The sequence below is a fragment of the Natrix helvetica genome (genome assembly GCF_964273705.1).
Source record: "Natrix helvetica genome assembly, chromosome: Z".
Classification (NCBI taxonomy): Eukaryota; Metazoa; Chordata; class Lepidosauria; order Squamata; family Natricidae; genus Natrix; species Natrix helvetica.
The window spans coordinates 109,786,848-109,814,568 of NC_138554.1; the positions used below are offsets into that span (position 1 = coordinate 109,786,848).

Consider the following 27,721-nt stretch of genomic DNA (forward strand, 5'->3'; position numbering starts at 1 on the left):
GAGCTTGGTACTGGAAGTGCCTCCCCCCATAGGAGAAGTGGAGATATTTTCGGTGGTCTATGAAGGTAAGCTTCAGTCAAGTCTACCGACGTGAGGAAGTTGCCTTTCCTGACCACCTGGAGGATGGTGTGCAGAGAATGCATTTTGAACCGCCGATAGACAATGTGGCGGTTCAATGTTTTTAGATCTAAAATTGCTCTCCGGAATTCTTCGGTACCACAAACAGGCGGGAATAAAAACCCTGCCCTTCCTGATGGGGAGGAACTGGTTGGATGGCCCGGATCTCCAACAGGTGCTGAATGACCTGTTCCATCAGTGTGCTCTTGCGAGGACACCTAGAGACCGGGCATGGCACTAGGTGTTCCTGGGGGATGGAGAGGAATTCTAGCATGAGACCAAATTTGACAGTTTTGAGTACCCAATTGTCTGTTGTGGTCTCCTCCCAGCGGTGGTCAAAGAACGCCAGGTGGCCTCCGATTCGGAAGAGAGTTCAGATAGTCATTTCCTACATGAAAAATGGTGGTTGCCTCCTCCACGGTAAGATTTCTTGGAGGGGAAACATTGTGTGTTTCTACTGGACCTGTCCTGGTGAGATCCCTGTCTGGGAATGTAGGATTGGCGTTGTGCATGGGGGAAGGAATGTCCCCCTCTGCTGGTCGAAAGGGCGACCTCCTATAGAAGAGAGCGGGCTGACTGTCCTGTTTCTTGTAGATGGATGAAAGGACCTTGTACTTGTCTTTAGATTCTGTGAGGTATGGGTCTAAGGGATTACCAAATAATTGGATGCCACTGAATAGGGAGGCTGCTAGGCGCCACTTGGTACGGACATCCACCTGCCATGGCTTGAGCCAAAGCAGACGCCTGGCCGTGACCGAAGAGGCCATGGCTTTAGAAGCAAATCTAGCAGCATTAAGGGAAGAATCAGCCGCAAATTCAACTGCTGCCCTGATCTTGTTGAGATCCCTATGTGATCTAGTGTCAGTAGGAGCGATGTGCTCCTGAAGCTGTTCAATTCAAACCAAGGCCACCCTGGAGAAAAAGGAAGTGGCGGTAGAGGCCCTAACAGCCCAGGGCCCAGCCTGATAATTTTTGACTAAGGTTTGATCTGACCTTTTCTCCTCAGGCATGAGAACCTCCTCAGGTGCTCCAGAGACCACAGAAGATGAAGACAGGGCTGCAACTGGTGCATCCACTGGGGGAGTCTCGAAGAACTTGGTGAGGTTTGGTGCTATGTTGTGGAGACATTTGTCAAGGTTGGTTGGCTGTGTGCCCGTGCCTGGAGACTCCCACTGCTTCTGGATGACGTTCAGGATTATCTTGGGAACAGGGATCACCTTTTTCCATCGTGGGTTAAGTAAATCGGGTACTGGGACCCTCAGTTGAAGCCGGTTCTGCCGGTTTATCCTGTGAAGTAGAAGCTGAAGCAGAAGATGGTAAGTTAGCAGCTTTAATGGCCTTAAGTAGAAGGGACTTAAATCGATCAGTTTTGAATAATCCGGTAAAGGCAGGGATATCTGGGGTGACCACCTCGTCATCAGACAGGTCTGAGTCCTGCAGGTTATCTTGCTCCCCGCCAATTGAGGCCTGAGAAGTAGAGGCAGATGGATCAGGTTGCTGAGCCGCAGCAGAAGATTTATGCTTATGGCCATGTGATGGAGCAGGTTGGGGTTGCTGTTGTAGGCCAGCAGCCATGACCTGTTTAATGGTTTCAGCAATGATGGTTGCCATATTAGCAGGAGAGGTGTACATGGTGTGGGGGCCCCCAGAGCCATGTGTAACCGGGAGGGAAGCCTGTTCAAAAGTGCGCTCCCTATTGAGAGGGACATCAAAGAAATTGCCTCTGTTGTCAGGTTCCATCAAAGACAAGGACTCCAAAGAAGACAATTCCCCTTCTGAATAGACCGGGGGGGGGGTCAGGGCCCATGGGAGGCAAGCCAGGTGGAGCTGAGGACGCCACTTGGTGATCCTTGGAGGGAGGGAGGGAAGGCTGGGCAGTTAGAATATGTTGTTGTTTTGGGGTCCTCTGAAATTCTTTCTCAAGGGCTTTCTGCCTGCGCTTTTCTGCCCTGGTAATCGCTTTAGAAACCTTGGGGTCTACTCCTGAAGAAGGGGCCACTTTGGCTTGCCTCTTCCTGCTGCTCTTTGCCCCTGATGTCCCTGCCTCCTCTAATCTGCATTTGCATCCATAGCTGGATTAGCCATTTCCCCAAACATAAATCAACACCCCAATAAGATAGGCAACAGTCTCATCCATTTGCTGGCCAGGTGCTCCTGATCTGGTCTACCTGGGGTGATCCCACATTGCTGGGCACACCAACGGCTGCTGTAGAGTTTGCACCTTTTTAAAAACATCTAAAATGGCTGACATTTTTCTCTGAGGCTTTTCCAAGCCTCAAAATGGCCACGGCTATCGTCGCAGGCTTTTCCGACCTGCAAAATGGCCACCGATACTAAGTGTGGCCAGGTGATCTGCAGAATGGCCACCGGACTCACCTGGAACAGCTGTGTGCGAAGCGGCCAGTCGCGCGTCCCTCCCAGTGCCCAGAATCAAGGAGCGCCACCGGGAAACAGCCATGGAGCCGTAGCTCATGAGCTGGCCGATCTGATTGCAAGGCAGGCTTCCTTAGTGAACTCCTGGCCGCAGGCAATCAGATGGCTGCGGAGAGGCAGCCAGAGATCAGTTTCGAATTTCCCTCCAATTTGTAGAATAAAGAATTATTTAAGGAACCAATTTAAAGGAACAATAATTTTTTTGGAAAAATTCACCAATTAAAGATATAATTAAATAATGTGGAGGAGATATCAGTTCTCACAGTCAGTCCAGGTTGGACTGAGTCTGAAACTGGGGAGGAGCCACAAGGGCCCGATGACATCATAAGTGTAGACTCGGTCCGATTGGTTAATGGACAGAGCATAACCAGTCTGGCTGCTGTCTCTACGATAACAGGAAAATGTTTTTCTTTCATGAAATAAACTATTTCCTTTCGTTCACAGCTGGTTATCAGGGCTGAGGTCAGGTGTTGATTGAAAGAATAAAAGCCAGACTTCACAGAATGATATATTCCGTAGTACTGCTATCGGTGTCCTTACAACTGCATTAGAACTTTTTTCTTGTTTTGATTCAGGCAATTAGTTTTGCTATACTAGGGAGTTAAATTGCCCAGATGCTTAAGTTATTGAACTTGGATATAGGGCTATAGGGCTATGTAGGAGATAGCAAATAATGAAACTGTATTGGAACAGTGTCAAAAAAATCCAGATTTGCCATTACTTCAAACACTTTATTAACATCCACAATCTTGATGTAATTTTAATTTTACTATAAATATTTAACAATTTGTTCTATGTGCCATTAAGCTTACTGCTTAATGACTAATATATTCAAAGTTTATATACTACATAGCAAATTTTTTATACACTACTGCTTCTAATTCAGAGTATCTATTCTTAAATGCAATCTAACTATTTGGAGTGGCCAAAATGATATTCTTCCTAATATAAATTAGTGTTCATTACCCAATTAACTTTGAACACAATTTTCCTAGTTCACTTCCATTTTTTTTCCAGGAAAAATGGGTATTATTTGGAAAAGTTCTATTGCTTATAGCCACAATAATTTTCAACAATAGAAAAAAAAGGAACTGATTTATTGTAGTATGTTAATCAGTAGAATTATAAAATACTATAAGAGCAGAGGGATTAGTTTTTGTTCATAAAAGGAGAACATTCATTTTTTAGAAATGTTATCATTTTATTGAAGGCAGACTGTCAGATTTGTCAACTATTAGTAACAAGGTAAGAAGATAAGTTTGGGAGCATTCAAACAGAAACCTATGAAAATATGTTTCAATAGTAAATGTTGAAAAAATGTTAAATGTTGAAAAAGAAGAGTTAAACTTTATTCTTCTTTATTTCTCTGCTATTTGTGAAACTGCACACTTATTTTATTTTTCCAAAAAGACTGATTTCAGGGGACAGAGCTTTTCTTCTGCAAGTAAGGTAAAGGTAAAGGATCCCTTCGCACATATGTGCTGGTTGTTCCCGACTCTAGGGAGTGGTGCTTATCTCTGTTTCAAAGCCGAAAGGCCAGCACTGTCTGAAGACATCACCATGGTCATGTGGCCAGCATGACTAAACGCCAAAGGCGCACGGAACACTGTTACCTTCCCACCCAAGATGGTCCCTACTTTTTACATGCTTTTGAACTGCTAGGTTGGCAGAAGCTGGGGCAAGTAACGGGACCTCACTGCATTACACGGCGCTAGGGATTCGAACCACTGAACTGCTGACCTTTCTGATCAACAAGCTCAGTGTCTTAGTCACTGAGCCACTGTGTCCCTAACTTTTGCTAGTACATAGGCTTTTATTCCTAGAAAATAATTTGAAAGCTTATTTCGATTGTTTAGGTATAGATATAAAAATGAAAAAAAGAATATTCCGAGCACCTAAACAAGAATGTAAAGTTACTGGTTATTTAACAAGATTATTAAGAACAGATCCCAACACCCACTATTTCCAACCACTGTCAATTGAGAAGGTTTATTCATAGTTTGGAAAAGAAGCCTTTTTCTCATTTGTATTTCTTATTGCATTACTTTGAAGTTGTGACTGCCATACATAATATTTTTTTCCTTCTATTTCCATTACCCAGGAGGCTGGCTGTAACCTTTACCAACACCAATGGCCTAAATTCATTCACCTAGCTTACCATGCAACAAACAAACACAACAACAACATTCAGATTCAGTTTATGTCAAATGCAATCTTAATTATTACTTTTGGAAATGAAAATGAAGACATGTTTTGGTCCATATATGAACACAACACTTCCCTGCGATTCACTTAAGCAGTCCAATTTCTTAAAGACTCATAAATCTGGAAAAAAAAGTGCCCCTACTTTAGATGCCATGTTAATGCGTAGTTTCTTTAAAACAACCATTTCTTTTCTTCTAGAATCAGAAGCCTCAAAAGGGCAGCCTGCTATCACAAATAGTAGGATGAGTGGTTCTGTCTACATGTGATCCAAACCACATCTTATTAAACATTTTTGAAGTACAGGTAGTCCTCGACGTACAACCACAATTGAGCCCAAAATTTATGTTGCTAAGTGAACCATTTTTATGAGTTGTGCCACATTTTATGACATTTTTGGCCATTTTTAAGCAAATCACTGCAGTTGTTAAGTGAATCATTGGTCATTAGGTTAATCTGGCTTGCCCCGTTGACTTTTCTTTCGTTTGGGAAGATTGCATGACACCAGGAGAGTGCAACTGTCATAAATACATGTCACTATTTTCAGTGCTGATGTACTTTTGAAGTGTTCACTAAATGAATGGTTGTAAGTTGAGGACTATTTGTATAGTGTGCACAGCTCTAAAAATAATAATAATGTATGTATCTGTACTTTCCTAAGGAATGTAGCAATTTCAATTCAGTATCCCCAATAAAGAAAAATGATACTTTCTGGATGCTTATTAAAATATTTTCAAGCTTCTAAACAAGTGTTTTCTTTCTACAAAAGCCTAATGTAATTGTCACATGGTAATCTGATTTGTTGAGAAACAAGCTCCTTTTCAAAATACTGGCTGTTACAAAGCTTCTTATTTTCTGGACAAATTAGTTACTGTTCTTCAAACTTTCTTGCCTCAGAACTATACATGTTTATTTTATTTCAGTAGCTCTGCAAAATAAATAAAATGAAATGTTTCATCATGATGCTATTTACACATGAAGAAATAAAATTTAAAACAAGTTCTTTTGACAGCCTTAAAAGGAAAAGGATCTATAAAACACTTCAACAAGTGAACGCTGTTTATATAACGCTGAAATACAATGAAGATTGGCTTCCCTATATATTACATATCACATAATAAGGCCAACTTAGAGAATGGTTGTAAGGCAAAATATATGGTGTTAAGATAGAAATCACATATGTGTGCGTGTGTGTGTGTGTATGTGGGGTTGTATCATTAATGGTTTTCTCTTACCTTTGCTACCGGTTAGAAACTGGGAGCATGTGTGCTCACTTCACTCATGCACGGCATTTTTTCACATATGCAGAGCATCCATGATGACACATGGGTGGGTGGGTGGGCAGAGCCTCCTGCTGCTACAGGTTGACCCGAACGGGGGCGAACAGGCAGAATACCACCTCTGGGGGGTGTATGTATGTATGTATGTATGATGGCAGATGGATACAAGAAGAGGTGGTTCCTCACATAACCAGATCCAGAGCCCTGAAGGGTCTACATCCATGTTGCTTTCCATGTTAAAAACAACAACCAGCCCTTCGAATTACATCTAGAAGCCAACCTGTAATCAATGCAGTGCTAAAGCAGCAGGGCCAGCTGAATATATTGGATTACAGCAGGGGTGAAATTCAGCAGGTTCTGCTGAAATTTTGAGTAGTTCAAAGAACCGGCAAATACCAAATCTGGCTGGACCCAGAATGGGATGGAAATGGAGATTTTGCAGTATTCTTCCCCTGCTATGCCCACCAAGGCCCCCCCACAGAACCGGTAGTAAAAAAAAATTGAATTTCACCACTGGATTATAGCAATCTATAGTTGCACAGGCTGCTGCATTCTGCATCAATGTAGTTTCTGGATGTTCTTTAGGACTGTCTTACATATAGCATATTACAGTAATTCAAGTGGTAAGTGTCTAGAAGCCTGTGAGCAGGGTTTTGTAGTCCATAAAATGTTACAACTGCCTGCAGTGGCAATATGGAAAACCATTGGTTTTTCGAGGAGTTTAGTCATATAATCTTGATTTTTTCCCCCCTTTATTAAGAACAGTCCAGAAGTTTGGAGCTCATTCTGACCTAACTTGCTTGTGTTTTACTCTTAATTACTGAACAAAATAAAAGGGGAGAAATCTTAATGTAGTTTCAAAGCTTTGCTGCTCAGAATGTCTCACATTAGATTTCCATCACAGAGTCATAGTCAAAATTGGGTCTTGCACTGATCATAGCAAGGTCATAAAGTCATGGTGCCGAGTTTTGATTTAAAAAAAAACACACTTAGGAGTTATTGTTTAGGGGAGCTTCTGCACAGAACTTAACACTGGGTGCTGCGGAAACTGGACTATACTCTTGGGGTATTAGTGACTTTTTAGTGGCTTCTAGAAGCAGCTTGTAGACTTAAATCTTAATTTAAGTATCATCTTGCTTGATATGTTTATGTTTTGCTTTTAAATCTTTGTATGTGGTAATAATAAAATTTAAATGTCCCTTGATTTACTGTGTTTATTGGGGTTGCAAAATTGCCTGGCCATTTGATCACTTCCCTGACACTTGTGCAAAACAAAGGTAAATATACAAAACCTCTTCTAAATTACAATTGATTCCTGTCCTTCAAACAGAAGCTATAAATCTCTTCCAGAGAAACAGAAATGCCTCTATTACAGACCCACCCCATTTGCTTTTCAAAGGGAAAAGTGGATCATTCCAGCTGAAATAGTGATGAAAAGAAAAGGGAGATTTCTGGGACTTCCTCATCCTTCACAGGAGATGGTGAAGGGCTGAATCTCCTATCATGTCTCTGGGATGGGTGGAAAGAAGGGGGGAAAATAAAGTGGAAGCATCTGGAAAGCTAGAAGGGCAAGATAAGAAATATTTAGGCATGCCCATTGCAATGAATACTCCTCTTACTAAGGCATGACTGGCTCTTAGCCCATTAGGACAAAGAAGTAGTAAAAGAGAAACAAGCTGGACCTTGAGACAGTTTTATCAATATAAATTGAGGCCCTTAATTGGCAGGTGCTGGTTTTCTACTCTAATTACAACTTTTTCCCCAGCCATAATCTCTGTTTACTTTCTTTTTCTTTATTCCTGTAAGAAGCACCTATAATTTATAGGTACATAACCTTGAGCAAATAGAATAGATATTAAAAGGACATAGAAATATAGTAGGTGTGAACAGGACCACTTTTATCAGCATTCCAGCACTGGTGGGGAAGAAACAGACAACATATGTTTTACAATAAAAACAATTCATTTCTCTCTAGTGTAACTAAGTGATAGCATCTTTTGCATCTCCCCACTTCACAAATTCCCTTCTTGCCTTATCTTGGAACCAATTACCAAATTCTGTGGCTTCTGGAACAAGCCAATTAGCCAGAGAAATACATTTGGTTACTGTTTGAGATTAGAGTTACAAACTGATTTGCTGTAAATTAGATTTTTTTTCCATTCTATGACTAACCTCACCCAAGAACAAAATTTTCAGTGCTTTGTTCTTTATTGGTCAATGACTCTAATAGAGTTATGCCTGATTTTACAAAACATTAATTTAGTCAAATAAAAGAAGAATCAATAAGTACACGTAGAATAAGTTACTTCAATTCTAAGGAATTTTTCTTTATCTGCATATAGTCCTTATCAAACTTGCATTATGATAACTAAAAACCTGTGTTGAATTGACTTAAGAACCTATTAACACCAAAGTTAATGGTGTTACATTAATGACTATACATTAACTAAACAGTCAAGAGGCAAGCTGTTCTACAAGAGACAAGTTACTACAAAGAAAACCTATTTTGGACCCTTTCCTGTTATACTTCGAAATAGCAATAACAATATATGTTATTAGTATACACTGCTTCACAGTGCTTTACAGCCTTTTTAAGTTGTTTACAGAGTCAGCATATTGCCCCTAACAATCTGGGTTTTAATTTTACTGATCTTGCAACGATAGAAGGCTTCAGCCTATGAGAATAGAGCAGCTGGCAGTCAGCAGAATTAGAATGCAACTGTGCATTCTAACCCAGTGTTTGTCAACCATGGCAACTTGAAGATGTCCGGCGAATGCTGGCTGGGGAATTCTGGGAGTTGAAGTCCGGACATCTTCAAGTTGCCAAGGTTGAGAAACACTGTTCCAACCACTGTGCCACCACAGCTCTCAATAGGTGCAGACATCTATCAGGCATTCTCTGTACCCTTAGATTGGGAGGGCAGACTCTAGATGGGATAGGTAGTCTTACACAGATTTGTAAGTGATAACCAGTGCTCTGAATTGTAATAGGAAATACATCAACAACCCAGTGCTGCTCCCAGAGCAATTATGTTATATGGTAATAATGAGATTTTCTAATAAACAAACAGACTACTGCTCTTTGCATCAGTTTAATTTTTCTGGGTGATTTTCAAGGGCAGCCTCCTGAAAAACGAATTATAATACTCCATAGAGCACATGACCTAGGCCATTAAGAACATCTCCAGGGCTTCTTGTTCTATGTAAAGCCACAACTGCTACATCAACCTAAGCCGGCAAAGACTCCTGGCCATACTCTTTACCAATTGTTCCTGCTGCAACTCTGAATACAAGACTACCTGGGTCCAAATTGTCCCATATTCTCTGTTTCAAGTTTGCAGTATTCAAGCTGTACTTTAAAAAATAAAAAATAAAAAAGTGGTTGAGAGATTCATGGAAGCAATATATAGGATATCTAATGATTTTTTAAAAAATCAATCTTTGGTTTATTTCTAATTTATAAATTGCATCTAATTTGTTTTTTCAATATATTCTGTTATATATTGGAACTGAGTATTTCTACTCAGTTGTATTAATGTAGAGAAGTGATGGCTGATGTTTCTATATATAGACTTACATACTGTATGATTGCTGACTAATGTTCTGAGTCAGTATGTTTGGGGTTTCTCATCTAAATCAAAGAATCTAGGAAGAGAAAGTTAAAAGTTCACTTCTAGGTTGTTGGTCTCTTTTAGCAAGAGCCCACTTTCATTTCACTTTCATAAATATTATAGAATCACTTAGAACAGCAATAGAAAGTTGGTCAGTCTCCCAAGATCCTTCCATATTAGCCTCACTAGCTACAATTGTTTTGGGTTGTATTTCAACAATATTTGGAAGAAGGTAAGTTGCTCATTCTTGTTTTATATGTACTAAGAAGAATAACTAATAATGAAAGCACCGCAGAAGTACCAGAAAAGCAGGAAAGAATGGAAAATAAATAATAGGCCAAGACTTAAGAATTAGGCACAATTCCCTAATAAAATTGTTGCATTAGCTGCTTAAATATATTCTTGAAAGTGAATAATGGTTTGACTGGAATAGATATTTTCAATTTGGTATGAAGGTAGATATGAAGCCCTTTAGATGCCGTTTCACACCGGGCCCTTTTAAAATCCAGTCACTGTAATTGGTGATCTGATCTTCCAATGTAAAACCCCTTACTTAATACCTATTTCTTGGCAATAATAGAGAATATTTCTAGCACCGCATTGAAACAAGGAGACCTCGGTGCTCTTTGAGGTTGGCAGTTTTCTTGCAGATGTTTCATTACTCATTAGTGCTGTTGATGTTTACCTAGTTTGGATAATGAAATGTCTGCCACAAAGCAGCCAAGCTCAGAGAGCACAAGGACACCTCACCTATTTCTTCTATTATAAGATGAAAGGTGCAAAGCAGATGCACAATTCCCTAATAAAATTGTATTAGCTATTTAACATATTCTTGGAATATGTTAAATAGCTAATGCAATTCACTTGGAAGTGAATAATTGTTTGACTGGAATAGATATTTTGGTACAAAGACAGGAAGAAGTGAGAAGATATGGGGGGAAATGGGAAAAGTGTAACAGCAGAAGTTCAATGCAGGGAGTAACAGATGTGACTTTAAGAAAAAAAAAGGATTATTAGCCAGAGATGTGGGAAATAATTTGCCCTGACTGGCCAATTTAGAGAAGAATTTGCTAACAGCCTGTAAATTATATTGGTGAGTCAAGGCACTTCAGAAAATTTAGAAAAATGTTTTAATATCGTGTGATAAATAGACAGCAGATGAACAAGATGAGATAGGAAAAATAAAAGGGAAACATTTTACAGCCTGCCTTCACTTTGTGAACTGAGCTTTTTTTCCCTCCAGTCCAGTACCAGAATTTCTCTTTCCTTGTATTTTTCAAACTCCAGCACTGGAGAAAACAAGCTCAGATTTTTGTGATCCAAGGTTTTTCTTCCTCCACCCCAATGACAGAGTTCACTCACACCTACCACCATTGCCGTGGTGCTCTACGAAGTCCAGTAGAGCAGGGGTCACCAACCCTTTGGACCTCAGGGACCACCAAATTCGTAATCTTAAATCCCACGAACCATTGGGGGAAGGATCAGCCACCTTTCGGGCCTATCTGTCTGCTTCTGTGAGGCCCGAGAAAGTGCCTTGAAACCTCCTTTCTGTGAATGAATGAATGAATATTTATTTCTTAGCCGCACCCTCTCCCGAAGGACTCGGGGCGGCATACAATAAAACATATAAAATACATATCTGGACAAGACATACATATAACAAAGACGTGTATAAGACGTATACAAGGAGGAGGTAGGCTGATAGATAAAAACAATTAAAATCACAATATTTAAAAACCCCAATAAATAAATTCAATTAAATTACACTAATAAAAACCCGTCAGGAGCGATATAGTTAGATCATGGTTGAGCCAGGCCAGCTACTTGCAATAGGTGGGTCTTGAGCTTTACTCGGAAGGAGCGGAGGTCAGAAGTAGTCCTAATATTCCTTCTCTCAAGAAGTTTGGTCAATCTAAATGAAAGAAAATGAAGACGGGCAGACTGACAGTGGCTTGCTGACGCTGGTGGAAAAGTCGGTTCCATATTCCAGAGCTGTAGTAGTCACAGGACTGGTCCTTTGGTCATCCTGGAGCAGCAGCTCCACCCGGCAGACCAGTGCACCTGGGTGGAGGAGCTGGTCCAGGATGACCAAAGGGCAAGTCCTGTGACTATTACAGCTCTGGAATATGGGACTGGCCCGTGATGAGGCTAGAAATCTCTGCCACAGGGGGTGGCACGTGCAGTGTGCAACTTTGCAGATGGTGTAATGTGCAAAAAGGAGTGCAGCCCTTACTGGCCAGAACAAGGTAATGGTGCTGTTCCGGCAGGGATGTGTGGCCCAACTGGGCCAAAGCACCGCTGGTGATGGCTGGAAGGTGTGGGAGCAAAGCGCTGCTTGCAATTGCACAGCATCAGCATTCCGCCTTCACTGCAGTATGTTTGTGCCAGCAGGTGATGCCAAGGCAGCCCTTGTCTCCTGCCTCGGAGCGGAAAACTGCATCCAGAAAGCACTACAGCAAAGAGAAGCAGCCAGCGTCAACCCTAACTGCTGTCTATTGTGGATGCTAGATCAGCCCCCTGCAAATTCTCATTCTCTCGAGAAGCCTGGCCGAAGTTTCCTGTGCTGTTTCAGTGAGCGCTCCTCAAAACGAGAGTTTGCAGAAGGCCGATCTAGCGTCCACAATGGACAGCAAAGATAGGGTTGACCAGGGTGCTTCTCTCCACTAACAGGCCAAGCTAATTACCTGAAGGACCCATCCTGTCTCTGGGACTCAAAACACTGAAGTGTGATTGGCACAGGAAACTTCAGCTGGGCTCCTTGAGAGAAATGCAAAGATTTCTCTGCGGACCATAAAATTTTCTCACGGGACACCGATTGGTGACAATTGCAGTAGAGGACTTGAAAAAAGAAACTCAGATCATGAAGATCTAAAGCTTTTCTTCTTCTTCAGCCCCAACACTGGAGTTCCCTTCTGTGCATGGATATGGCAGAAATTCCTCATTAGTATGAATAGGTTGCCAAATTCTCAGCACACATTTGCAAGGATGCTGCAATAGCCATGACTTGAAGCATACATCATAAATCCCTTTGCTCAGGACAATTGTAATTTTGAACAGTCTCTGAATGAATAGTTACATAAGGATTACCTGTAACCAACAGTAGGCAGGCACACATTATTGTTCCTGTTACTCTTTTACTCAAGTAGGAAAGCACAACTCTCTGCTGCTGTAAACTCAGGATCTACTAATTTCATAGATGATAAGTCAATTATGAAGATTGACAGGCTAAAAGTTGGGTTATTGCTGCAATGCATCTGACTGGAACTCACACATTAACACAGCTCTATCTTCCTTTTACGCTGATGGATGAGTAAGAAGAGTATGAAGTGGAGGCTATTCTGGACTCCACACATAAGGGAAATATTTGGAGTACCTGATATGTTGGAAGGCTACCTAAGTCAGAGCAATGATGAAAATATGCAAAAGGTGGAGCCCTGCAACTTGTTTAACAATTTCATCTGCTACTCCTAGGAAAACCCAATTATGTAATCTGACACCTCTATGCTTGTACAACCCAGGATGAAGATGCATTTCCCAGCATAGGACATTTCACAGACCAGATTGGGCACAACCTGGGGAAGAATAAGATTTTCTGATTCTATCTGTTACTTGGCTACAAGATTGGCAGAACAGGATACACAGAGGGGAGAAATGTATAGCTGTGTTATAGGATTTGCTTAGGGAGAGTAAGAAAGCCATAAATCAGCGTTTGTTCCTATGGCTTCTACCTGAGGTTTTCTGTGCAAATGGGAGGAAAAATTGAAAGTAACAGAAAATACTATAGACTATGAGAGAGATGACTAAGAAAAATCTATGATAAGTACTAATTAGGCAAAGAGAACTGAAGTCAGAGGTGGTATTCGGACCAGATCGCCCAAACCAATAGCGGAAATCGCAGATTGGTCCACCCACCCACGCCTGCCTCTATGGCATTCCATTTAGGCCCTTTGCTCGCCAAAAGCACATTTCTAAATAGAACAATGCATGTTAGTTTAATGCCTTATTATTTGAAATTTATTGCAGTACTTTTTAAAGTAATTTTAAAGCAATTGGTAACATTCATGACAACATCCTTAAAATAATGTAATTTATGTCATGTCAGTTTTGGTGAGATAGAGAATAAATAAGGCAATCACTTTAGGAAAGCTATAACTATTTAAAAGAATGCAGCAATCATGTATTTCCGAACATGATTTTTTGCAAAATGTGGAGGGGGGGAGCTTTTAAGTATTAATAAATTGATTAATCAAATTATTCAACGTCCCCTCCCCCCCAGTTGTTAAATTGAATTGCTTTAATAACATTTCCATTGGCATAAGGTGAAGTTAAGGTTACACTTGTATTGGCAGTAAGGTATAATTAGGTTACCTAATGAGCTTTTATGATTAGTAGTAGTCTTGCATTCATGTTACAGTACAGGTTATTTGCTATGGAAACTCTGAGTAAAAAATTCCTTTTGCAACACCGCAGACGGATTTGGCTGCAGAGGATTTAGTATTTAATGGTTTTCTTATGCACAGTTAAAATAAATATTTAAGGTAAATAATATGACATTTGTCTGCTGACATTTGGAACCAAGCAGCAAAAAGCAGAATTTGAAGTTGAATTATGTACAGGTAGTCCTCGACTTACAACAACAACTAAACCCAACATTTTTGTTGCTAAGCAGGACAGTTAAATTATTTTTCCCCATTTTATGACTTTTCTTGCCACAGTTGCTAAGTGAATCACTGCAGATGTTAAGTTAATAACACAGTTATTAAGTGAATCAGGCTTCCCCATGGACTTTGCTTGTCAGGAGGTCACAAAAGGAGATCACGTGAGCCATGGCCACTGCAACCACCATCAAATCTGAGTCAGTTGCTAACCGTCTAAATTTTTATCACGTGACTATGGGGAAGTTGCAATGGTCCTAAGTATGAAAAACAGTTCTGACATTTTTTTCAGTGCCACTGTAACTTTGAACAGTCACTAAATGAACTGTTGCAAATCAAGTATCTGTACAAATGATGAACATTTAATTTCTAACAGATAGAGAGCATATTAAAATTTGAAACTGCACAAGTAAAGAACTGTATGATAAAATGAGTTAAGAACTTTGGACATATTAATGGAACAGTGGGAAATTTACATGCTACAAATTAAAATTATTAAATGATGTATTTGCTGGTACATGGTTCCAGAAAATGTATCTAAAATGTATAAAAGATATTGAAATTTACGTTAGAAATATGGACATTATGAAGAGTTGTTTTATTATGCCTGGTGGATATGCAGAAAAGGTAGGTGATTTGGGGTTCAAATGCCCTAATTCAAAGAATTTTAAAGATTAGCACATAACCAAAACCAGAAATTTTCATCTTAGACTGATGGATAAATAGTTGGAAAAAAGTCATAGAACTCAGTTTCTATATATGACTAGATAACCTGTGCAATCCCTGGGTCATTTCAGAGATACATCAAAGTTATAGTTGTTAATGAAGGTCTATCTATATTGCTTTGCTGGTATAATTGAAATGAGTGACATTTGTTTGACTGATTAATGATTAGAAACAATCATTAGAAACAGAATGTTTAATGCACTTAAATTTTTTAACAATTAAAGTGTATCTAGTAATTTGAAGGTATTTTAGAAATAAATAATTCTTTTAAGTATCCACCAAAAAGAATGTGAGAAAAACTTTCAACATTTAAAATTTAAATATCTCCAATGATGCATCGCCGTAATTCATGCATTCTTGAGCTCATGCATATTTATGCAGATTGTGTCTCCAATAATAAACAGTGTTTTCAAGTATGTCTTAGCCTTCTGCCTCACCAATCAGCAGAAGTGATGAACATTTCAGAAGCTGGTATAACCCACTCAAAACCAGAGCACAATGTACACTGAAAGCTAAATCTAACAAAAGGTACCTCAGACTAAATCTCTACACTGAATTACAGGAGAGGTGCCAGTCACTCAAGATCTGATGAAAATGTGGATTCAATCAGAATAATGGGATAATGGGAATCAGCTTAAATAGGTCGTTCAGGAAAAAGTAGCTACACACATGTAAAAATAAACTCATTAAGAGGCACCCAAATCAATTTGAAGCATTGGCTCAATTAGATTTGTTTTCAGGATTTAAATCAAAAGACTGGTTCAACTAAAACAAATTGAATTTTCATAGAGCCATGCTGTTTAATTAGGACAGAACCTCACATTGGAACTTCATGTTGGAAGCATATAGAGGTATATGCCCATTCACTCAGAAGCAAGTCCCACTGTTTCCAACAAGATTTGTTAGTATGGATACACAGAATTGCAATTTTAATTATATTGCAATGGCGATTGTCTCCACATGACGATAAGTTTAACTCCCAGCAACTGCTGGCCAGGACAATCTATGGAAGGAGGTTCTGGAATTTGTTGCTCAGCAGGATTTGGAAGATCCCTCTCCCTAAGAGTGTGTTTTGCCACTTCTCAGTTCATAGCAAAAAAGGGGAAAATAACTGACTTTTTGTGTTTCAAAACAATGCTGTGAATATTTTTAATAACAGCTTTTATTAGGGGTTATTACTATTCAATAGTTTAGCATGACTACAACTAGTTACAGATGGATTACTAGAAAAGCCAGCTTTTTCTTTCCCATCAAGGGTTCTCTTGATGGGATGAGAAGAGAGAAAGATAATGGAAGTTAAAAGGTACCTGAAATTGAAAGTAATTATAAATATACAGGATGTCTATCAATGGTTGATAGTAAGCTAAGCTATTTGCTTAACTACATTCATTGAATAAACCATAATTAACTGGAATAAGCATGCTAAGCCAGAATCCCCTCATTAATAATTTACATTAATCACTTTAAGGCTTAGCACAACCGAATACAAGGTGTCTAATTCTAGGGTAACAAATGGAAACTGGGGAGAATAATTTGATGGGCATACGTTTTCTTCAATAAAGTGAGATCTTAGTTGGAAGGGAAACCTGGATTCTTAAACCATGTTAGTTTATTAATTATTTATCTCCTAGCCTGTTTATATTCACTATAATTAGCATGGGGTGGGGGGCAATCCACAACAACTAGAAGGCTCCTCCCACCAAAAGTGCAAATACCAGCTGTATAACTAATTAAAAAAAACTTAATCTGATCATAGTGTTAAGCTTTTTGCTCTTGGTAAATTCCTAATTAATGCATCTGCTCACAGAGAAAACTAAGTGTATGGAATTGGACACCATGCACTAAGGAAATATACTCTTGAACAATATACTAGTATTGTTCTTGAACAATATGCTAGTATTCTCTGGGATACTGGCTTATTGTTTTCTGTTATATACATGGACAAGAACTGAAATCCAACTAAGTAACTGGCATTTTTGCTATTGCATGTACACAATGTTGTTGGTGAAGGGTAGAAACATGAATCTGTATGTATTGAATGCAGTAATTAAGTAGGATGAAGAACCCTGCAGCTAAGTATATTTAGAGAATTCATACAATAAAGTCAGCTCTCAAGTGAAGTTCTTAATAACAGGGAATTGAATAGTAAATGATTTAGTCCGGTTACAAGCGCAGTCACAACAGAGCTATTTTTATCACTTTGCACTGCAAAATGTCCCATTGCCAAATAACATCTTTTTTCATCTATTATATTCCTTGTCTATCTTAATCCTTTTAACTGAGTGCAAGTCAAATACTTGTAACCTATTAATAATTTCAAGTAAATATTAAATGCCATTAAACGCTTTAAGAGAATTATATTGGCTCTTCTTCTTGGTATAATTAAAAACATTTTTGTTTCCTAATATTTAAGAAGTTACCATAATATATACTTTTTTAAAAAATGATATTAATGCAGGGGGGTGAGTCAAACTAATGTATTAGACTTTAAAAAAATAGAGCAAGTGACATAGGGAATATATATATATATATATATATATATATATATATATATATATATATATATATATATATATATATATATATATATTCACATCATCAAATCATTTTTCAGTATTAATGAACATAGTTGATGAGAAACAATCTAGTCACTTTCTCAAATATTTTCAGCTTTTTCTCATTCATTTCTATATTTACAGTGCATTGTTGAACAGGGGAAGAATGACTTATCTTCTTTCATGGCATGAAGTTGCATTGAACAATTAATTTTTGTTCTTATCCCCTTCAATCAGAATTCTGCAAAGATATTCCCAGGCATACTTAAACTAATTGCCCTGTAGATTTTGCAGGCATTTTTTGCTATTTTCCCTTTATATGTGGGGAAATAACAGCATGATGCCAATTGTTGGGCACAGATACAGCCTTTGGACACACATTAAAAACAAATCCTCCAGCCCCTCCAAACCATATTTAATTTTGCTCCACTTACATTTGCAGCCTTATTGCTTTTCAGCATTCTCATACCATTTATAATTTTTTAAAAAACTTTTTTTCAGCATTCTCTTCTCTCATTTTTAATCCAAATCATTTCACCATTTTTAAGTACATTCAGCCTCTGGAGGCTGTTTAGCTGTCTTCACTCATATTCTAAATAACTTATTATTTCCATCAAATATTTTTTCTTTGTCTTTTAATGTAGTGATGGACTTTTTCTAGGTTAATGCATCTATCCCTCCTCACAACCGAATGTCTCAGAGTTAAGGTTCTTGGAAAATACAAGGTGATTTTCTTTTTTTAAAAAAATCAGACTGGTTTTACATTTCCCACACTAGTTCCTGATTTTTGTTGGGGATTTCAATGCCAGATATCATCTGACAACAACGTTCTCTTTTCATATTTTAAATCTCCTCTGTATTATTTACACAAGCTGCTTCAGCTCAGTCTTTGCCAGTCTATGGATAACCATATCACTCCTGCAGCTAAACTATAGCATCCTACTTCAAAGCAAACTCACTTAGAACGTACAAATATACAATCCTTCAACTAACAGATACTGCAAATGTTGTATTGGTTACCCAGTTTTTAATCTTTCCCTTTAATAGCTAAACAGTTCATGAATACTCAACATCCTTGAAGCATTAGATGTTTATTACTTACTCACAAAGCTTTTTTAAACTTTAGAGGTGATGCTTGCTTAGTGACTGTAATTGGGATGGGAATTTCCATCACTAAGTGATATGGTTGTAAAACGCAACATCATGCAACCATGCTGCTTAGCAATAGCACTTTTGCCAGCCCCCAGTTACTATCACTAAGCAAATAACTGTGTGCCATTAAGCGAGGACTACAGGACTGCAACTTTCTGTTGACTTCTCCACTGACTTTGTAATGACTCTGGCTTGTGGAAAGCCAGCAGAAGTCTCAAATAAAATGACCAAGTGACCGCAGAATACTGCAATTTGTCAGAAACCAAGGCCAGTTGCTAAGTGCCAGGATTGTAAGTATGTTTGTGGAGGCTGCAACAGCTAGAACATTGAGGACCTGTCATAACTCATTTATCTCCATTGTAAATTGGAATGGTAAATGAACAAGTGGTTGTGAATGAGGATCACCTGTACTTAAATCTAGTTCTAGTCTCAGCAATAGCAATCCAAGCAACATATTTTCAAAACTTCATTCAATAAGGAATGTGTCTTAAGGATTATTTGTCTCCAGCTAAACAATCCCAAAAAACAAAGGGCATTTGCACATGCAGGTTTTTTTGTGTGTTGGGTAGACTGACTGACAGTTTTATATAGGTGGTTCCTGAGAAAAATTGCAAATCATTTATTATACATTTATGGAGAAGTGGTATAAGCATAATAAATTCTGATGTCAACATTTCAGCAATCTTAAAACCAGTTTGCATCCAGATACCTAATTAATGGTTCTAAAGATTTCTAAATTATCCAACACACTAAAAACAAACATTCTAGTATATAGCATGCTGGCTAAGCAGATATATGGAGTTGACGTCCCTATATATCTTAAAACTGACAAATTTGAAAACTCTTGCTCTAAATAGTAAGGTATACCTTGCTAGATAAGGTATAAATAGCACACCTAACGTATAATAATAAATGGGCTATTTTTAATAAGCCAGAATTTTAAAATTAAAAATTAACATATAGTAGTCATCTTGATAATTTCAGAACTGGCAAAGCTGAATCCAAGCTATAAAAGGAAATAACAAAATATACTCTAAGTAACAATTCTAAGCAAAAAAAGAAATGTTGTTTTCTTCAGTATTTTCCTCCATATACAACCTTTTCTTTCCCTTGTATATTTATCTTTTTAAACATTATAATAAGTAGGCTGTGTTGCAAGCTATTTTTACACTATAAAAATACAGTTGTTAAATATAGGGAATTAAGACACTAAAAATATTTAACATTAATTTTCTTTTAAATGAAAGTAGTTTAGCACCACAGAATTTTCCAGCAGTGACTGCATGCCTCTTTAAAATCTAGAATAATTTTTTTAAAGTTTGATGAACCATCTCACTTCAATCATCACTAAAAATAACAAGAAAGCTCAAAGAGAATGGGATCCCAAATTCAAATTCTTTCAGCAATGAGATCAATGAGCCGAGCCTCATAGGGTTATTGTTATATTAATAAGAAAGTAGCAGGAAATGCTATATGCCCCATTTTGAGCATGAGATTAAGAGAGGTTAAAAATAAACATTAAAAACAACTTTTTAAAATAAAGAATTTGTAGAACCAGTACATAGCATAACATTTCACAGATGAAATACTTAGTATTAAACTTATAATTTTAATTAAGATAATTATAATTTGTTGAATGAAACTTTTTTTTCATCTCTGGATACTCTGGCTGCTCTCTAAATGGTTTTAGTAGCTTTTTAAAAAAATAACAGTTACAGGTAGTTCTCAACTTACAACAGTTTTGAGTACAAAATTTATGTTGCTAAATAGAATTCTGCCCCAGTTTATGACCTTTTTGCCACAAATAAGTAAATCACTGTAGTTATTACATGAATCATGCAAATTAATGCAGCTTCTTCCATTGCGTTTGTTTGTTGGAAGCCACCTGGGAGAGTTATAAAGGGTAATCACATGACACCAGGACAATCCAAGTGTCGTAAGTACATGCCAGCACTCGAATTTTGATCATGTGACCATGGAGATTCTGCGACCGTTCTTAATGTGCAAACTGGTCACAAGTCACTTCTCTTTAGTGCTATTGTAACTTTGAACAGTCACTAAACAAACCTTTTGTAAGTCAAGGACCACCTTTACTGAATTTTCCAATAGTGCTGGATATATACAATTTAAAAACCAACTTCCATAATACATAAATTTGCACTACTGAACAAAGCTCCAATTGTTTGAGAGCATTTGTTTTATTTCTGCTTATCTTTTCCATTTAACCTTTTTACCATGTTGTCAAATGTGTTTTAGTTATTTCTTAATATATAAAGTGATTATTATGCTTGCAATAGATTAGCTACTTTTGAAAAGTTCCCTACACTTTTGAATGTTGGTTTTCCTTATACATATTTATATTTTATCTAGCAATTCTGCCTCCTCATTCCCCACTAGAAGGCTAATAACAAAAATTACATAGAGAAATTGGCTTAACAGACTTAACCTGAATAAATTTCAGAATAGGTAAACATTTTGTGACATTGGCTTAAATGTTCCCTAAAGTAACATTTAACAAAGGGAATCAAAGCACGGGACTTGTTTAATTTAAATTATAACTTTTTAGTCAAAATATCCAATACTCAATGGAAATGGACGAAATCTCCATTATCAACATTCATTAGCAAAACAACCACCATGGAAAAAAAACAACCAACGGAATAAAAAACGTGCATGCATATAAAAGAAGTATGCTAGTGAAACTTACCTTAATTGGAGCTGTACTAAACATAATTTTTCTGGCTGGTGGGATTTCCTCTTCTTCTGATAATCCACTAAGTTCAAAATATTCTTTGTCATGATCAGAACAGCTGTTATCATCACTATCTTCTTGGTCATCCTCTTCAGTTTCATCCTTCCCCCAATCAAAACTATATATTGATTCTATCTTGTGGACATTGCAATTGGTGTGACTAGATCCATGAGAGCTCTGGAAATCAGTTTGTTCTTTCTGAACTTCCCTTTCACCTCTATCTTCAACTGAAAATGAAGCTACGTGGAAAGCGCTGTCATCAATAATGACAGGGTTTACTGGTATTTCTATCTTTTCAGCTTCATCCACTATCTCTTTTTGCAAAGAGGATGCTTTAGAATCTGTTTCTGCCTTATTCTTAGTCTCACCCAAAACCTGTATGTCACATCTATCTACTACCATCTCTTGTTGAAGTGGTTCAGAGGGGCCAGAAGCAGAGTAGCAGGCACTTTTAATTTGTGTTTCACTTGTTTTTAAATCAGGGAAAGTGCTTTTTGACTTTTCATTAACTAAAGTAGGGGTTTGTGGAGAATTCTCAAGAGATACTGAACAAGTATCTTGCTTTGATAAGGGCCAAGCACTGGTATCTTTTAATGGACTAAAGCTGTCAAGATTTCCAACTGTGGGAGACAAATCATTGTTGACTGCAGACAGGTTTAGAGGGTAATGGCCAGTTACAGTAAACTCTTCACTGCTTTCTTTTTCTGAAACAACTACATCTTTTTGTGAATCAATGTTTTCAAACACTGCCAGTTGAGACACAGTTGGGGAAACAATCTCTGCTTTTGAACTAGAACTATCCATTGAATCTTCTAGGGAACTTCCTTTGCTAGACTTAAAGAAATACAATTCATCCTCATCAGCAGAGGCTGTTTTCTCCTTCTTTGGGGAGCAGTGTTTGGAAGGCTGTGCTTTGTTTCTTTTAATCCCCTTCCTGGTTTCAGTAAATTTGGAAGACTCATCATGCATAGCATCAAATCTACTAATCCTTTCTGAAACAGAAGCTTCTAACTGTACAATTGATCCATCAGCTTTCTCCACAATCTCTATAGGTTTGTTTCGTCCTTCAGATGATACTAGACTACTTCTACCTCTGACCTTTGTCATTTCCTCAGCATTCTCACTAGGCTCTGCACCCATTTGCATGAATAACTTTTTAATCCTGTTGACATTAGAGCCATAATTCCTTCCCCTGGTTTGATGAGAAGCGGCTGCTACTGCTTCTTGTTCTTCATCAAAATTCTTTCTTAGGGCTTGGAACTGAGCTCTATAAGCATTCCTGTGAGGAGAGGCACTTCGGATGGTTGATTTTTCCCCTGAACACTCTGATTTCATGTTTACAAATTTCAGAAAGTTACATATATAAAAGGTACCTAACTTCAGAAGGTTACACCAGCATATATAACAGCTACCTAACTAAGTCTGGTTAGAATTAAGGATGCACTTAAAAGAAGAGAGATTCTATCCAAGTCATACTAATAGGCAGCAGATAATCTTCCAGAAATGGATTGTAGTAACAGGTGTGGGGGGGAATCAGATGAAACAGTTGGTGTAATCTGCAATACAAAAATAGGATTTTAACTTACACTTGGGTTCATACCTTTCATTTATGTGATTTATACATTTGTTTTGTGACAATCTTGGCAATACAGTGGAATCCCCAGTCACGACCATAATCCGTTCCAGGATTTTGATTGCAATCCGATTTGGTCGTGGCTGGAAGCAAGACTGATTGCAGATGTGCGTACAAAAAAAATGGTGTGGCAGGGGAAATTGCTATGGCTGTGTTTGATCGCCACCTGAGGATGTGTTTGCGACCAGAGTGAAACATTTAGTGAATTTTTTGGCTGGCACCAGATTTGGTCATGTTCAGAAGCATTCATGACCCCAGGTTCTAATGTAAAGTGAAACAGTTATATGTATAATGTACCCAATTGTAATTCCACCTTATGAACTAAGCTCACTTGGCAGATATCCATAATGAACATCCCACTGATACTTAGGTTCCTAGAGGAAAGGTAAAATTAAAAGAAAATACAGAAACTTTTAAAGTTTTAATGATAGTGATAATCTTGTTTAAAAATAAACCCTGAATCTATAATATTTAAGTCAGGGCTTTTGAACTCCATGGAACACTCAAATTAAGACCAAAACAATTTAGCTGCATTTCTCTCACAAATGAATAATTACTATGTCCCATACTTGAGATTAAGGAACAAAGATTCTATGGAAGATTAAGTTTGAAACCCTCTTTTTTCTCTGTTAGTCATTTGATATCCTGTGAATAGGTCCCTTACTATATCATATAACACCATGGAATAACTCTCTGAGGAAAATTCCAACAATTACAAGTTCATGTATGTTGGTGTTACAAGTTCATTTGCATTGGTGTCACATATCTATCACAGATATTGTTTCCCTATTTATTTTATACTGCATCTTGATATTTTGTATTATATAAATATTGCATATTATATAAATATGGGCATAAGACACTTCAGGCAGCAGGCAAATGGGATACATTTGCAGGTAGGCACACTTCCACTAAGGAAAAACTATTTTTTCTGTGTGAATGCCTACAATAGCATTCCCTACCCACCAGTTTCAGATATAAACTCCCAATAAAATGCACAGAAGGATGGAAAATAGCCCCAGAAACTGCGTGAAAAATGATACAGAATCACAGATGTGCACTTCAGACTGAATAAATATCAGCATACCATGGAAAATCTCAGGGAACAATTACAACATACCATCATACCCAGAGCACATTGAAAGACTGACAATGACCATCGAGAACACTTCCCAGAGACATGTCAGAAAAAGGAAAACTAAGTTACAAAGAAAACTACTGAAACTAAATCCCAGAACCAAAGAGGCATTGGAACCTGAATGGGTGGTGAACATGTCCAGCTGCATCCTATCTAGGTATGTCTAGTCCAGTGGTGGGTTTCAAATTTTTTTAGAACCTCTTCTGTAGGTGTGGCCTGCTTTGTGGGAATGGCTTGCCAGCCATGTGACCGAGGGGGAGTGGCTTGGAAGTCATGTGACTGGGTGGGAGTGGCCAACTTGTAAAATGTGGTGAAACTCACTTAACAATGCTCTTGCTTAGCAACCAAAATGTTGGCTCAGGTCTCTGGCATTTGAAGCATGCAAGTCTTAAAGCTGTCAAGTTACAAGACCCTTGCACCCCTAACCCTTTAGAGAAAAAAAAACCCAGGGGTGTTCAAACTTGACAGCTTTAAGACTTGTGGACTTCAATTCCCAGAATTCCTCCTCCAGTCATGTTGGCTCAAGAACTCTGGCATTTGAAGCACACAAGTCTTAAAGCTGTCAAGTTACAAGACCCTTGCACCCCTAACTCTTTAGAAAAAAATCCCACGGGTGTTCAAACTTGACAGCTTAAAACTTTGTTTAGATAGGACTCTAAGAGGCTGGTGGGGCGATTAGTGAGCCAGCCAATCAGTGAGCGGTGGGCGGGGCAAGCGTGGTGCAGACAGGTGGGGGGAGGGAACTGGAACCAGTTATAAAAGACAGAGTAGATTTGTGGAACCTCTTCTATAGAAGAGGTTAGAACTGGCAGGAACCCACCCCTGGTCTAGTCTGATTAAACGAAGGACTGGGGGTGACATGATAGCAGTGTTCTGATATCTCAGGGGCCACCACAAAGAAGAGGGAATCAAGCTACCATATTTTTCAAAGTATAAGACGTACCTTTTTTCCTCAAAAAAGAGGCTGAAAATCTGGATGCATCTTATACAGCGAATACAGCATTTTTTGCCTCCCGAAACCCTGCCCCTTCGCCAAAATGGCTGTGCATACCCTTATGGAGGCTTTCAGGGAGCTCCTATGGGCTGGGGAGGGCAGAAATGAGCAAAAAACTCACCGTTTTTTGCCCCTCCAGCCCCAGCAGCACTCTATAAGCCTCTATAAGGCTATGCATGCAATTTCTTTTGACAAAAAAACTGTTTTTGCGAAAAATTGGTCGTTTTTTTGCTCCATTTGCCCCCCTCCCCCAGAACACTCTTCAAGTCCCCTCCTCCCCCAGGTTATTCATGCCTTTTTTTGGAAAAAAACAACCAGGCCCATTTTTGTGAAAAAAATGGCTGTTTTGGGAAAGTTTGCAGAGTGCAAAAACTTTCCCCCCCCCTTTTGGAAAGCTCTTTAACTGATTGATGAGAATTACATTGATCAAGTGCTATGCCAGCAGAAACACCTATCTACTGTATTTATCTCTCTCTCTATTTCTCTCTGTCCCTCTACCTACCTACATACCTATCTACCTACACATACACATTCTCTCCCTCCCTCCCTGTATTTCTCTCTATATATATATATCCCTTTATCTATCTACCTACCAAACTACTCTCTCTATCTCTCCATCTATCTACTGTATTTCTCTCTCTATTTCTTTCTCTCCCCCTCTATCTACCTACCTACACACTCTCTCTCTCTACCTATTTACTGTATTTCGCTCTCACTTTCTTTCTATTTCTCTCTCTATCCCTCTACCTACCTACACACTCTTTTTTTCTCTCTCTCTCTCTATCCCTTTATCTACCTACCTACCTAACTACTCTCTCTCTTTCTCTCCCTCTCTATCCCTCTATCTATCTACTTACTTTTTTTTTATTTGCCTCTTCAAAACCTTGGTGCGTCTTATACTCAGAAAAATATGGTACTCTCCAAAACACTTGAGAGTAGGACAAGAAGCAATGGGTGGAAACTAATCAAGGAAAGAAGCAACTTTAGAACGACTCACAGAATTGGCCAAAGCACATATTCCAATAGAGAGAGGCGCCTTGAAAAGGGGCTCCAGCATGAGTCTAAACACTCAGAACAGTAAATCTCTGGTCCTAGTGACGGACCAGATTCGATCTTGCGAAGTGAGTTATGACTGTTTATATGTATGATCATTGCTGTGACCCAAGGTCATGTGATCCCCTTTTGCAACCAATGGGGAAGCCAGATTCACTTAACTTAGTAACTTGGCTGCAAGGATTCATTTAACAATTGTGACAATTAATGCCATAAAATGGGGCAAAACTCACTTAACAACCATCTCACATACAAGTAATCTATGACAATTGAGCCAAAAATTTATGTTACTAAGCGAGACAGATGTTAAATGAATTTTGATCCATTTTACAATTGCTCTTGGCAGGAGTTGCTAAGTGAATCACTGCAGAATGAATCTAGCTCCATTGATTTTGCTTGTCAGAAATCACAAAAAGAAATCCCATGACTGTCTCCAGACTCTGCAACCGTCATAAATATGAGTCAGTTGCCAAGCATGTCTTTTGATCACATGACCATGGGGATGCTGCAACAGCTCTTGTGTGAAAAACAGTCAAAAATCATTTTTTTCAGTCCCTTTTTAACTTTAAACAGTCATTAAATGAACTGTTGTAAGTCAAGAAAACATCTTTATAAAGGACCAGCTAGAGAAAACACACTATCAACATCTTCCAAAGAAAATTCACGGGGGAAGAAAATTATAAATAAATAAACACACACACACATAAAGCACACATAAATGCACACGTACATACATACATACATACCCAAACTAAATGTGCCATTACCAAAATAACAATCCAACCTTCTACAAGAAAAGCTGTGTAAAAACACTACTTGGACAAGAAAAACCTATTGTAGAAACCCTGAACATCGGGAAAATGTGTGTGTGTGTGTGTGTGTGTGCACAACATTGTCCAACAAAATGGATAGCCATACAATTTTATCAAAAAGTGCCTTTCTGCTTAACCTACCATGGCTCAACCAACAGAAGCTGTTAAAAGGATAACATTTTGCCATTCATCAAAAATATTTCAGAAACCATCAACAGACTATTACAACCACATGGCCTCAACACAGCACACAAACCTACTAAAGTCCTCCAAAACATCTTAAGTAAACCAAAAGACTCAGGAGGCCAAGAAAAAAAAAGCATACAACGTACAAAGTAAGGATTATTAACAGCCACTATTAAGGACAAATTAGCAGAGCACATCCATGAAGATCAAATAGCAGTCAGAAGAAATGATAAAAGCTCCTTAATTTCAAAACACATGGACAGACTCAACCATAGCTTCAATTAGGAAATTGTGGGCACCCTAGATGAAGCCAAGTCCAAAAATATCAGAGAATTCCTGGAGGCCCAAACTCAGATAATCTGACCATTAAGAGGCACGTGGATATAAACATCTACACACCATTCAAAAGAGACAATAAAAAG

The 27,721-nt window shown here is 38.3% G+C and overlaps 1 protein-coding gene across 2 annotated transcripts in view; it reads right to left on the minus strand.

Moving 5' to 3' along the window:
* Positions 1-27,721, minus strand: part of PPP1R9A (protein phosphatase 1 regulatory subunit 9A) — a 98,922-nt gene that overhangs the window by 68,591 nt on the left and 2,610 nt on the right. For both annotated transcript variants that reach the window (XM_081971657.1, XM_081971656.1), the window contains exon 2: positions 21,439-23,039. In XM_081971657.1, coding sequence (XP_081827783.1) covers positions 21,439-22,818 — 1,380 coding nt within the window. In that variant the 5' untranslated portion in view covers positions 22,819-23,039. The remainder of the gene's footprint in view (positions 1-21,438; positions 23,040-27,721) is intronic.